At 43.6% G+C, this 14,133-nt stretch overlaps 1 protein-coding gene across 3 annotated transcripts; it reads left to right on the forward strand.

Moving 5' to 3' along the window:
• Window positions 1–379: 379 nt before the first annotated feature.
• LOC136512558 (probable DNA helicase MCM8) lies at window positions 380–11,799 on the forward strand. 3 transcript variants are annotated; one of them, XM_066506529.1, is made up of 18 exons: window positions 380–712; window positions 4,929–5,066; window positions 5,159–5,279; window positions 5,370–5,592; window positions 5,674–5,837; window positions 6,423–6,665; window positions 7,011–7,106; window positions 7,193–7,345; window positions 7,520–7,590; window positions 7,699–7,817; window positions 8,386–8,515; window positions 8,669–8,720; window positions 8,809–8,965; window positions 9,099–9,273; window positions 10,074–10,244; window positions 11,012–11,125; window positions 11,264–11,310; window positions 11,400–11,799. In XM_066506529.1, exons 1-17 carry the CDS (start codon window positions 506–508, stop codon window positions 11,282–11,284), a joined length of 2,355 nt encoding a protein of 784 aa, XP_066362626.1. In that variant the 5' UTR covers window positions 380–505; the 3' UTR covers window positions 11,285–11,310; window positions 11,400–11,799. The 3 variants fall into 3 exon arrangements, with proteins under 3 accessions (XP_066362626.1, XP_066362627.1, XP_066362628.1); XM_066506530.1 differs by lacking the exons at window positions 8,669–8,720; window positions 8,809–8,965; window positions 9,099–9,273; XM_066506531.1 differs by lacking the exons at window positions 9,099–9,273; window positions 11,012–11,125; window positions 11,264–11,310; window positions 11,400–11,799 and having other exon boundaries at window positions 10,074–10,225.
• Window positions 11,800–14,133: the final 2,334 nt, after the last annotated feature.

A 14,133-nucleotide genomic window follows, 5' to 3' on the forward strand; every position in this document is an offset into this window, starting at 1 on the left:
GCTATAGCTCATCATACAGGCCCTTAGCTGTGCTGCACACGGAGCGTTTTGTTGTTGCTTTCTTTCTTTCTTTTTGGCTAGCACATTAGTACAGCACCCACACGAGAACAACCGTGGGCCAAATCAAAACTACTTTGTCTGGGCTAGATTAAGCCTGCTTTTTGTCTGGGCTAGATTAAACATGTTTTTTGTCTGGACAAGTGACGGCATGCTAAAATTGGGCATGGCGGCCCAAATGAGCGGAGCACTGTGGCCCATCTAGGGTTTTGATCTGTCGTGTAACAGGGTGGGCCCCACCTGTCTGCCACTGACATCGAGGCGCCGCGGCTGGAACACTTTCTGCTTTCTCCGGCGTTTTTTCCCACGGCCACCGCGCAAAAACCCCGCGGGGAAATTTTGCTCGACGGCTCGGCCCGCCCGCCACCATCAAGTCTCGCCCCCCGCCCGCGACGACTCGCCGGAGAGGCGAGGCTCTGGACTCTGAGATTTCCGGTGAGGCGGTGACATGTACGCCGACACAATGAAGGGTCACCAACCCAAAGGGCGCACTAGGGACGACGACACCTTCAAAAGGCTCGCGGGTGCCTGGCCGACATACTTTCCCGAGAAGGCCGAGGTCGGGCTATCGGAGTCCGACCATAAGGTCCGCCTCGCCACCGCCTTGGCTGAATCCTTCTCCACGCTCGAGGTGGCGGAAGTCCTTTTCTCACGGGTAAATACGCGCGCCCAATCTCCTGTTTAGTTTAGCGCCTTCATCTCCTGTTTCGTCTGTGATTTAGTTGGTGGCATTCTGTGTTGGTTACTAGAGAATGGTCGAGATTTCATAATTTTGGATCATATATGGACGGTGGTATTTGTTGTGGTATGTGTACTGGTGAAACGAGGAGGATTTTCGCGCATTGGGGGTTCGCTCGCTCTCGGGAATGTTATCAAAGTTGCATCACAAACACTTGTTCAGAAGTTTGCAGGATCGATGTTTAGTGTTCATTTACTTTAACTTTCTAGTGTCTTAAAAAAGGTAACTAGTGCCAGGTATTTAATATGGTTAATCATAGTTAGGACCATGTGTTAGCGTCCAACTCCATTAGAAGCAAAACACCAAGCACTAGATGTAGTACCGAGCCAACCGCAGGAGGCTACAGGGAGAAAGTACAGGACTAGTAGTGATACATGAGGGGAATTCAGAGGAGGATGAAGAGTTGTAGAGGTCAAAGAAAAATAGTAAAAGGGAATGATTCATTTCTGGTTCAGTCGACTGATGCCTTATCGTGCTGCTGTTTCCCTGTAGTTCCTCCTGGCAAGCCCAATGGCCCACTCCCATGTACACAGGTTCCCTAACATCTCCAACACCCCCCCCCCCCCCCCCCGCACCCCACCCCACCCCCACCCACCCACCCATCTTAAGATGTAATTTATCCTCAAATCAATAATAGTGGAATTTTTAAGATGGATACAACTTCACAGGGATCCCAGAGCAATGGCCTATCACTGATGAACACCAGTCATCCATAACTAGGAAGGTGTATTTCTGCAGTAGCAATCAAAGAAGTCCAAAAAGCGACTCAAAATTTCATGAACCAACATTCTGAATATAGCATGTGTGTCACTACCAGGATCCCTTGTTAATTGTAGGCAGAACATGAACCAGTTGTTGAAACCGTCACTCATACGGATCTAGCTATGGTTGGATGTTTTCAGAACTATAGCCAATTGGTGCTTGTTTGTTATATGAGTTCCACTTTAAACTTGATCTGATCTTCATGTGGCCATCCCTGCAATACTTTCATTTGCTGCAACCTTTCAGGTTTAACTGAACTATGTATGCTGATAACTTGTAGCTCAACCCACTTTACTTGACTAAAGGGCATACTCAGTGCAGAGAGCTCTCGCTCTGTGCGGGGTCTGGGGAAGGGTGTCAGTGGCAAGCCTTACCCTCGCCTGTGCAATGCGAGGAGACCGCGACTCGAACCTGGGACCTTCCGGTCAAAGGCGGTAAGACTCTACCGCTTGCACCAGGCCCGCCCTTCAACCCACTTTACTTGACTAAAGGGCGTACCCAGTGCAGAGAGCTCCCGCTCTGTGCGGGGTCTGGGGAAGGGTGTCAGTGGCAAGCCTTACCCTCGCCTGTGCAATGCGAGGAGACCGAGACTCAAACCCGGGACCTTCCGGTCACAGGCGGTAAGACTCTACCGCTTGCACCAGACTCTACCGACTCGAACCCACTTTACTTGACTACTCTAGTAAAATTGTTTCCACCAGATAAGCACCAACATGAAGCAATCAGCTATAGAATCACCACACTTTTGCTGCCTTAGATCTCCGGTGAGCTCATGATTAGTCTCTGGAACTAGAGCTTTCACAGGCAAACTTGATAAGCTTGACACAGTAAGTATTTGGTAACAAGAAGTGCAGTCTTGAGTAAGCAATTAATCACCAAGTGCTCTGCCAACACATTCACTTAGGTCTGGTTGCCATCAAGCTAATTACCAATATCTATAGCTTCGTGTTTTTTTTTTTTTGACAATGACAAATGGTGCATCTCCTGTATAAGGTGCAGCTCTCACTTCCACTGTCAATATTCAACTGATCAGCTTTAGTAACCAATACAAAGGAACTATGCAGCTCATTATCTTGATTAAGTGGTCATGCGTGCTGTTTTTCCAAATTTAGGATTAAGGTTCCCTATCTGCTTGTGCAAGAGTTTGTAATATGCAGCCTGTACTGACAAAAGGGGTACAGTTATCTTCCTAAGTCCCTTGTGATATGCCTACTCTAAGGCCAATGCACAAGGCATAGTATGTTATAAATCATGAATATTGGAATACTAACCTGTCTTTAGAATTGTAATTTGTAGAGTACATCACAACAGAGACGCATTTCTTTTTTCAAGTAAATGCTTCTTTGCAGTTTTGTGATAGTGCTGTAGACAATATAATTGTTTCTATTCTAGTCATGAAAGCTTCTCAGAGGGAGTTATTCGCCCTAAAAGGCCTTCTCGAATCCTTCTCGCAATCGACAGGGCTGAGAGTCAACTACAGGAAGTCTTGCCTTGTTCCCTTAAATCTCTCTCTTGAAAAAGCTCAACTCCTTGCTGGTGTCTTCGGCTGCAATTTGGAATCTCTCCCTTTTAACTACCTTGGACTGCCGTTGGGAACAACAAAACCTCGAGTTGAACACTATGGTCCCATTATGACTAAAGTTGAGAGAAGGCTCACGGCAACTTCTACCTTCCTGACCCATGCTGGAAGGCTTCAGCTAGTCAATTCAGTCCTCTCTTCGCTGCCCACATATGCCATGTGTACCTTAGAGGTGCCGGTTGCGGTCATTGAGTATATTGATAGAGCAAGACGTCACTGCCTTTGGAGAGGTTCAGATTCCAATGCAAAGATGAAACCACTGGTGGCCTGGAGAAAATGTTCAAAGCCAAAAAGAAAAGGAGGATTAGGAATTATTAATCTTAGGAGTCAAAACAAGACCCTTCTTTTGAAGCATCTGGACAAATTTTATAATAGGAAGGATATCCCATGGGTGAAGCTGATCTGGAATGCGCATTATTCCCAGGGTCAAGTGCCACATGCTTCGACAGATAGGGGTTCATTTTGGTGGAAGGATGTCCTAAAATTATGTGACATGTTCAGAGGAATTGCAAAGTGCACTTTTGGAGATGGTTCCACTGTGCTTTTTTGGTCTGACCTTTGGAATGACAACATCTTAGAATCCAAATTCCCAAGGCTCTATTCCTTTGCCCGGAATAAGAACATTTCAGTGGCCAGGTTTTTGTCTAATAACACTCTGGAGGCCCAATTTCACTTGCCCTTATCAGAGCAGGCCTTCCAAGAATTCCAAAGTCTCCAGGAATTAATTCAAGATCTGCAGGTCGATCAGAATTCAAAGGACTCCTGGGAATACATTTGGGGAAGCAAGAACTACTCCTCATCAAAGTGCTACAACTTTCCTTACAAGAATATACAGCCCCCATCCCCTTTTCTCTGGATTTGGAACTCCAAATGCTGTAACAAACTTCGAGTTTTTTCGTGGCTCCTCTTGATGGACAGACTGAACACAAGGAACATTCTGAGAAGGAAAAAGCACAAGCTTCAGGGAAACAACTACAATTGTGTCCTATGCAGCAACAACATTGAAGAAACCGCATTTCATTTGTTCTTCACCTGCCCCTTTACCCAAGCCTGTTGGCAACACCTTGGTATAAATTGGGACTTCACAATGGATTTCTTCCGGATGATGCAGCAAGCCAAGGCTCAGCATAACAACCCCTTTTTTATGGAGACCATCATTGCCACCTGGCAGATTTGGAAGCAGAGAAACAACTCTATATTTGACAGAGGCCGGCCATCCTTTGATTCTTGGAAAAGCTCCTTCTATGACGAAGTTAGGCTACAGGCCCATAGATTTAGTTCTGCTAAGCGCCCTGTCTTCCTTTCTTGTACAGCTGCTCTAGTTTAGCTCTGCTGCCCACCTCGGGCTTGCTTCCCTTTTTTTGTTATCTCTTGTATAGAGTTGCTGCTCCTTTTGTTTAAATAAAAAGTTTACAGTGGGGGCCTCCCCTGCTGTATTTTCCGCTCAAAAACAATATAATTGTTTCAAAGTCAGCCTCATTGATATCTTCTGAAAAGTTTAACAGAGCAAGTATACCTTTGGAGTTTTCTATTTCTTAAAGCATGAGAGCATAAGGGCCTCTAGCACAATTAATGGCTAATGGCTGTCTGCCTTACATTACCATGTTTTTTTTATGTGTATATTATACTTAAGGCCTTCAAGGTTTACCACATGTGCTATGTATTTTAGAACTCTTTAGCAGCTTTTTTCTAGGTGCAGTATGATTTCTTGTACGATCATTGTGAAAAGTACATATTGTAAATGCAGGAACTCACCCTGCTTGGCTCATGTGCTTACTTCTATGTGCACAGATTAAAGATGATGGCAATGACATCATATGTCTTCCAATTGATTTCCAGCAGCTTCAGGAGATGTGTGTGTTTATTAAAGATAAACTCAATGAATCCCCAAAAGAAGCCTTGCTTTGCATGGGAGTTGCAGCTGATCTGGTTGATGTCTATTCATCTTATAATTTACTAATATGGTAGTGGACCATATGCTACTTCCATTCAATGTATGTTTATTCTTGATATTGTTTTAGGCTCTGCGCTCGAGCAAAATCAACAAGATCTTTTTGAACGCAAAATTCAACAAGATCAATATCAGGCTTTACAACACGGGGCCGGTTATTGCATTAAAGCAACTAAAAGCAGCCTTTATTAGTAAATCACTTTTTGCCTCTATTCATGTGTTTTATATTTTATTAGTGCACATATAAGTACTGATGTGTGGATTTTCGTTTCCCTTTGTAGAGAAACTTATCACAGTGCATGGTACTGTGCTCAAAGTCAGCCCTGTAAAACCTCTTGTTCAGCAGCTGGAATTCCGATGCATGAAGTGTGGTAAAAAAATCCCCCGTATGTTCTGTGATGGGAAATTTTCTCCTCCAATGTTCTGTAACATTCAGGGATGCAAGAGCAGGAGCTTTATCCCAGATAGATCTAGTGCACAGCTGGTGGATTTCCAGAAAATTAGGCAAGGGACAAGTAAACTCATCTGAGCTTTCCTCCACTTGTATTGTGCTAAAAGCTTTACTTTTCTTATGTTCCCATCCAGAATACAGGAGCTTGCAAGTGCTGACAACCACGAAGAGGGCCGAGTGCCACGGACCGTAGAGTGTGAGCTTACAGAAGACCTCGTTGATTGTTGCATCCCTGGAGAGATCGTAACTGTAACTGGAATTGTGAAAGTGCTTAACAACTATATGGATGTTGGAGGAGGTACATGCAAAGTGGCTACAACAGTGCTCTTTTCTTAAATTTCCTTGTGATATTTCACTAATTGTTTTAACAATAAATTTATTTGTCAAAAGTTGTTAGTCTGTTTAGATCCTTGGATTATCTATGCCATATCTAGAGTAATATAGCATTGTCAACCTTTTGTTTTGTTTGTTCATTTATTTGGAAGTCTAGCTCTGGGCGCTATGGACTATGGGGCATAAGTAGTTCATTAGAAGTATTTAATGTGATGCATATTACTCTTACAGAAACCTACATGTATTTGTCAACATAAGGACATCTCTATTACTTTATATTGCTAAAACATTCCCTATTTCCTGTGTTCCATTATTTCTTGTAGTTTCTTGAATTTAAGACTCAAGAATATTGATAATATGATGAGATGGAGAAAACAAAGTAGTGATTAGGTTTAGTTGCTGTCCTTATCTTCAGGTCCTTCATGCACATGCTAGTAAGCACTAGAGACACTTGTTTTGTTCTAAACAAATTGTTTGAGCTTTCACTTTTTTTTTTTAATTTAGAGCACTTTGTTTGAATATTTTATAGATCTATAACTAATATCTTCAGGGAAGTCCAGAATCAGTAATCAGGGTTTATACTACCTGTACCTGGAGGCAGTTTCAGTAAGAAAGTCGAAGTCCCATGCTGTTTCAGACAAAGAAATTCAGGCTAGTGGGATTTGTCATTTTCAGTCTTGTACTGAAAAGGATGATTTCGCTGTCAAATATAGAGAAAGATATGGTACCGATGTATTTCGCCGAATACTTCAATCCTTTTGCCCCTCTATCTATGGGCATGAACTTGTAAAAGGTATTTTCTAGCCCCTGTATTATATCAGAGTTACAAGATATCTGCCGGTTATTTAATGTTGTTATGAAATCTTCTATTCAATCTGCTCTATTGTCCCAATATTTGAAGATGTGATATTGTGAAATCTCTTGCCCCCTTCAATTTCTGTCTATAAGAGTGCATCACAATCTGAAGCATTTCAATAGTTGAGGGGCTAACAAAGCCATTATCAGCTGCAGTTACTTTAGGATGTCTATGGCAAATGGTCAAGGCATTCCTTTTAGTCATCCAGGCCTGCTGATTTCATTTCTCTTTTTTTGCATATGATTGTTCAATATAACTAAATTCATGTACACTGATTTTCAGCTGGTATCACACTCGCTCTTTTTGGCGGTGTGCAGAAGAACTCAATGGATCAAAACAAGGTCCCTGTTCGTGGAGATATTCATGTTATTGTAGTTGGTAATTTCTTTGTTTACCATAAATCCTGTCAGAACTTCCATAGTGTTGTTCATGATGCGATTATGCTCTTGCTTAAAATACTACAGGTGATCCAGGGTTAGGCAAGAGCCAACTCCTCCAAGCTGCAGCCGCTGTTTCCCCACGAGGAATATATGTATGTGGGAATACGACAACAAAGGCTGGCCTAACTGTTGCAGTGGTTAAAGATTCTATGACAAATGATTATGCATTTGAGGCTGGTAACCATAAAACATATATTCCTTCATTATAATTTTGTAAGACTTCTGTTCAAAATCGTGTCTTAATGATGGCATTTTTGTTTTTTTTTCTTGTCATACCAATTGATGTTCTAAGTGCTCGTGGTTTTAGAATTTGCAATGCGATCAAAATAAAGTTGGGTCCTTGACTCACAGGTGCCATGGTCCTTGCTGATCGTGGAATATGCTGTATTGATGAGTTTGATAAAATGTTTGCAGAGCATCAGGTATTACAATTGTTTTTCACCTTATGAAGGTTTTCGATGAAGTGTTCACTGTTGAGGAAGTTCACATGCCTATCTAATTGTGTTTCTGTTTCTGTTTCTGGTTCTCAGGCTTTACTTGAAGCCATGGAGCAGCAATGTGTTTCTGTTGCAAAGGCTGGCCTTGTAGCAAGTTTATCAGCTCGTACTTCAGTGTTGGCAGCTGCAAATCCTATTGGTGGTCATTATGAGTGCGTTAATATTTTCCATCCTACTTATTGAAAAACTTGTTATTTCTCTCCATTCATTGTTCTTGATCGGCCATCCCCATTCATTCTTTTTTTTTTGAAAAAGATATGCTGATGCCATGTACTGTTAAGGCTGAGAATGATACCTGACATTCTTGACCACTCATCTCCGTTCACCTTTTTTTTTATAGAAATACTGATAGCATCTACTGTTAACGACAGATGTATGTGGAATTATTCTAGTAGTTTAGGTGGTCTAGAGTGGTATGTGGTGGTGATTTTATCATATGAAACATTACTTGATTGAACTTTTAACTTTGGTCCTAAACTGCAAGTTTGCAACTGAAGAACTGAACTCGAAGTAAAACCATTCATCTGTTGATATTTTGTGGTGTAGTTTGTCCCAATTCACTTCTCTTGGCCATTGGTAGTTTATGCGATTGACATTGATGTCAAGTATACTTATCTCTTCTCTTTTTTTTTGCTTTGTTTTTACTGAGGATTCAAGCCTGAATTCCCATGGCTATTGTATGCCCATTTTATTGCCATCTAAATACACTGTTTGTTGCAGTCGAGCAAAAACAGTGAACGAGAATCTGAAGATGAGTGCTGCCCTCCTTTCTCGGTTTGACTTGGTGTTTATTCTACTTGACAAGCCAGATGAGTCACTAGATAAAAGAGTGTCAGACCATATAATAGCTGTAAGTGCTTGTCAAACATGTTTGCCAATTCATATCTCACAAAGCATAGTGACATTCTCATGTAATGCATTGAATCTATAATTTGTAAGAATGATTTTGTCTTACCGAACATACTACTAATTGAATTACTAAGCCAAAATTTCCTGCAAGCAGCTCCATACCAATGATCTTGATAATTTCAGACCCAACAAGAGGATCAGAACAGGTTATTATTACATATTGTTTTGTGTTTTTTTTAATCTATTGTACAAGTGAAGTGTAAGCCATTGTTCATGTTCTGGAACTTTGCTCAGTGTCACAATTTAATGGTGATCTGGGGCTTGGAGTTAGTGGAAATTCAGTAGCTTCAAGACTGAGGCTACACCCAGAGAAAGACAAGGGTTTCACTCCATTAGCTGGGCAACTTCTTCGCAAATATATATCTTATTCAAGAGAACATGTCTTCCCCCGGTATCTTGTTATTATTGTACTTTTAGTTACGTTAAAAAAATATTGTACTTTTAGCACAAGTGCAATGCAAAGAGTAGTTTACTTTTTATGCTTTATTATGCCCTTTCTCATTCGCTTTTCTCCCCTCTTTAAGAATGTCAAAGGCAGCAGCTGCAATTCTGAAAGACTTTTATTTGAAGTTGAGAAACCGCAGCACTTCTGCTGATGGTACACCCATCACAGCGAGGCAGTTAGAAAGCCTAGTCAGATTAGCTGAAGCTCGTGCTCGTGTGGATCTAAGAGATGAAGTGACTGAAGAAGACGCTCAGGTGAAATAACTGAGTATTTGAGTTCTGCAGAAACTGTTTAGAGCCATAGTTAGACAGTCCACATTTTCCACTGCGGCTTTGTCATTTAACATTCTTGCCATGTTAGTAGAATGCAACTTAGAAAGTCTCACAAGAACACATGCTTTATGGTCATAATTGAAGAAATCGAAATGTTTATTGACTAGCTGCAATGTGTCATGTGGGGCAAGTCCTTCACAAGGCGCGGCAAAAGGGCAGCGACCACATCAGGCCATGACAGGTCTAGAACTTAGCCAAGGAGGTTATTGATTTGAGCGATTTAAGAATAAGATGGAGTGAATTTAGGAGTTTGTTTGGGGAGCTTTGGCTGCAGGCCTGTGTAAGCCATTTGGCACAACAGATTGAATCAAGAATGAATTAACCTACTCTCTATCCCTCTCTAATCAAAATAAGGAGCTGAGGGGTAAAACCTCGCTCCAATCCTAGTCGCGATCTTCATAGTCGAGGCTCGCCGCCCACTCCCCCCATCATTGCCGCCATACCGGCGACACAACACAATGGACCAAGATTTTACAGAACTCTCTTCAATCCATTCTGCTTGTTGAACTGCTTCGTCTATTAGAATATGCTTTTATAAAATATTTTCACCATGAAACCTGGGGTTATGAGACACTAGCTAAGAGATATGTGGTTCATGATATGCCTACGCCTGAGTGTAGCTCTTTTCCAGCCAAACACATGTCTGTCAACAAAATACAATTATAAGCAGCAGCATGAGGCATATTATTTTAATGTTCAATTTGTCATGTGGCACTTGGCAGGATGTTGTTGATATCATGAAAGAATCTCTGTATGACAAATATGTTGATGAACATGGTTATGTCGATTTTGCTTGGAGCGGTGGGATGATCCAACCGAAGGAGGCAAAGAGGTTTCTGAATGCATTAAACAAGGAATCTGAGTTGCAGCAAAAAGACTGCTTTTCAAAAACTGTAAGTGATGTGGCAAATCTTCCTTTCAAGTTCAATTACCATTCAGAATCTGCCCTGTTTGGAAGAAAAGCCACTACTGCATTTTGAGCATTTTTCTTTTCTTGTAACTTTTTTTTTACAACAACAACATAGCCTTTCAGTTCCAAGCAAGTTGGGGTAGGCTAGAGTTGAAACCCACCAAGAGCCCCAAGTCACGGTTCAGGCACTTCAATAGCTGCTGTCGAAGTACTCCTATTCAAACATAGATCTCTAACTATATCCTAAGCTTTCAAATATCTTTTTATTGCTTCCCCCCTGTCAATTTCGGTCTTCCTCTACCTATCCTCATATTATTAGCTTGACTTAGGACTCCACAATGCACTGGTGCCTCTGGAGGTCTCTTTTGGACATGGCCAAACCACCTCAACCAATGTTGGACAAGCTTTTCTTCAATTGGTGCTACCTCTAGGCGATCACGTATATCATCGTTCCGAACTCGGTCCATTCTTGTGTGACCACAAATCCATCGCAACATACGCATTTCTGCAACAAAACTTTTTCTTTACAAAAGAAAAAAAATCACATTCTCTTGTAAACTTGTTTTTTTTCCGCACTTAACAAAAAAACACACTTCTTGAAATTTCTGTGTGAGCATTTTTGGTCAATTAAACAGGAAAATCTATTTCTGGCTTGTTTGCACAAAAACAACACATGCATACCTTTTCTTTTGTGCCTTTTTCGTAATTCCTGACACTGCCCTCATGTTCTATCATGTTGCCGAGTACCAGGAGCTTTGCACCTTAGCTGATAAGATCAGCTTGCGAGTTCCAGACTTCGACGCTCTTGTAGAAAAGATAAACATTGAAGGTTACCTTATTAAAAAAGGATCAGGGATGTATCAGGTAAAGTCCTACAGATCTGGTTAGGGCCAAGAAGTTATAGCATTGCTCTTGGTCTGAATAAGATGCTGTTTTATACAGCAGATTCATGATCAGACTTGCCTAACTGAGAATATGACATAGCTTCTTTTTTATAAACAGCTGGTGACTGCGTCATATTAACCATGCCAGCCAACGAGGTCAAGATGGTGAGTTTTCTTGAATGAAACTAGAATTTGCACAGGCTTTGTCTGTACTAGTTAGTATCCGATCTTACGCATGCCTGCTCTAACTTCAGGATGATCTCCAGACACTCTGGACCCCTCCCGTGACAGATGTATGGTTTGGAGGCTATGCGTATCCTCATGGCTGCGCACATACGTGCTGCAATGTACAGGCCGCCGCGGGTGTGCTAGGGTTTTGATGGAGCTTTGATGAAACCCTAGCGCACCGGGCAGTGAGCAGCTGGAGGCGAGGGCCCGGAGAGGAGGGGCGCCTGTAAATTACCCCCTCAACCATTGTAATTGTTGCTGTTACTATGCTTCAGTGCTTGAGTTGCTATTTGGATAGTTTTGTGACACCATAAAAAAACTGGCTTTTCAAAACAGACAATTATTTCTTGTTCCAGGTACCACCATTGCCATTGCAGATCGTCAGTTTGCTGTTACTGTGATTCAATGCTTGAATTGCTCTCTTCATAGTTCTGTAACACAAAAAAAAAAGGCTTTTCAGAAATCAGAGTAGACAATCATTTCTCCATTTCCATTGCTGATAGTGGGGTTTTAGTTGCCATCGTGCCCGAAATTGACTGGGGACAGATCAGAGGAAAACTTACCCAGTTACCCTTCCTGCTCTGGGTCATTTTGGCCGACGTACTGACATTATGAAGCATTTTACAAATATTTTGAAAATGCAACTTGTTGAACTTGGCTAGAGGGCAGACTTCTTACGAAACAATCTTCAACCCCAGGGTACCTTTGCTGGGGCAAAACAAACAACGGTGCAATCTTTTACAAATGAATCCTGTCTCCAAAAGCTGCCCAGATCGGGCGAGCCCTGGTATTTTTTTTAAAAAAAAACCCTCGAACTTTAGTTGAGTCAACCCATAGTCCAGGCCTCCTCTCAGGGTTTTTTTTTCAGAAAAGCCCTTGAACTTTATCAAAATTAGGCTGTATATCGCCGGACCCTCTCCCGACGCGACCACGGCGACGGGCGCGATCGGGGTGCGGCGGCGTCGGCCGCCCTCCTCCTCCACCGCTGCTCTCCCTCGCCTGCCTCTCACCTCCATCTCGCCCTCCCCTTCCTCTCTCTCTCTCCCCCCTTCCTTCCTGATGCGGCGGCGGGTGCCAGGTGATGGCGCCCCTGCGGGCGCTGCGCCGGCGCGAGTGGGGCCCGGCGGCCCTTCTACCTCTCCCCCATCCTCCTCGACGTCGCCCCGCAATGCCACGGATGTCTTCCCGAAGCATTGCGAAGATGCCGGTCTCCACCGTTCGCCTGCCGCATCACTCGCCGCTCGCCGGCGTGGCCCTATGCCACCAACTGCCCACATCTCGGGTCGCTGCCGCCCTTATCTGGAACGCGGTCGTAGCGAGAAGACCGACACCCGCTGCGTCCAAGCACGGGCGTTGTGGGCTCAATGGCCTCCTTGCCGACGGCATCGCAGTACTGCCCGCTCACCAACAGCGTGCTCTCCACCATGCCTGCAGCGCTTGGCAAAACTCGCCCGCCAGCCCACTCCGTCGCCCGCGCCATCTCGCACCTTCTACACCGCCCCGCCCGCAAGGACATGGATTGACGTGGGGCGCTGCAGCACTGAAAAAGTTCGACAGAGCAGCTGCCCGAGGGACGCCCCCATGGTGTTAGATGAAATGGCCGTCCCGTTCGTCCATTCTCAATAAACACAGTGCTCTGCAGGATAGCCCCACTTATGGAGATAATGATCTAACCCAGGTATTCAGAACTTCTGGCTTATTAGCTAAGATCTTAATTTGTGTAAACAGGTGATAACTGTCTAATTCCACAGATGGTCAGCAGCAGCTGCAGAACTTAGATGGTTATCTTGGATTCCATCTTCAGATACTGTTTACTCTTCTGATGTTACTCTGCAGCAAGGGTTTGTGTGTTTGACTCATCTTATTCAGATTGTGGTATTCTGGATGTTCCCTCTGCATTCCAATGTGCAGAAGATAAATCACTACCCTCGGTTAATTACAACCATCTGTAATGTGAAAACATAAATGAAAAGGTAGTCGGTGTCAGTCACCGGACGGCGGTGAACACCGACGGCGAGGTCATGAACGCAGAGGTGGAAGATCAAGAACGCACACAAACGCGGACACAGAGTTTTGGTGCTACAAATAGCGGCAGCGTTTTCTGTTGTGTATTGCTTCTATTTATTGGAATTACAAAGCAGAGCTGTACAAGCCACGGCCGCACGATCACGCAGAATGCGCACGTCCATCCCCAATCGCCGTAACAGCCGGCCATGGCTTGCATGCTCAGGTTCATGGCGAGCGAATCTCGTCCACTACCTCCTACGCACACGAACACCACATGCCGGTCCTCGTGTGCATGCAAAACTGAATAACTAACATGCTATGCTATGCAATGGACTACACAGGATTACTAACAAATTCTCCTCCTAATTCTTGTGTAGTCCCTGTACATCAACGACTCCAATTCTGGAATGTAACTCGCAAAAGCGTTCACGCCCTAGAGCTTTAGTGAGAATGTCCGCCAGCTGCTCCGTCGTTCCAATGGACTGAAGCCTCACCCTGTCTTTCTCCACGCATTCACGAATGAAATGAAAATGAACATCGATGTGCTTACTGCGATCGTGGAAGACGGGGTTCTTGCTGAGCGCGATGGCGGACTCGTTGTTGATCCTCAAAGTGACGGCGCTGGCCTCCTCGCTCTTGAGTTCAGCAAGCAGCCGCGCCAGCCACACTCCCTGGCATGCTCCTGTTGTCGCTGCAATGTACTCAGCCTCGCACGAAGACAATGCCACAATCTTCTGCTTCTATGACTGCCAG

This window comes from Miscanthus floridulus, chromosome 16 (genome assembly GCF_019320115.1).
Source record: "Miscanthus floridulus cultivar M001 chromosome 16, ASM1932011v1, whole genome shotgun sequence".
In the NCBI taxonomy this organism is placed as follows: domain Eukaryota; kingdom Viridiplantae; phylum Streptophyta; class Magnoliopsida; order Poales; family Poaceae; genus Miscanthus; species Miscanthus floridulus.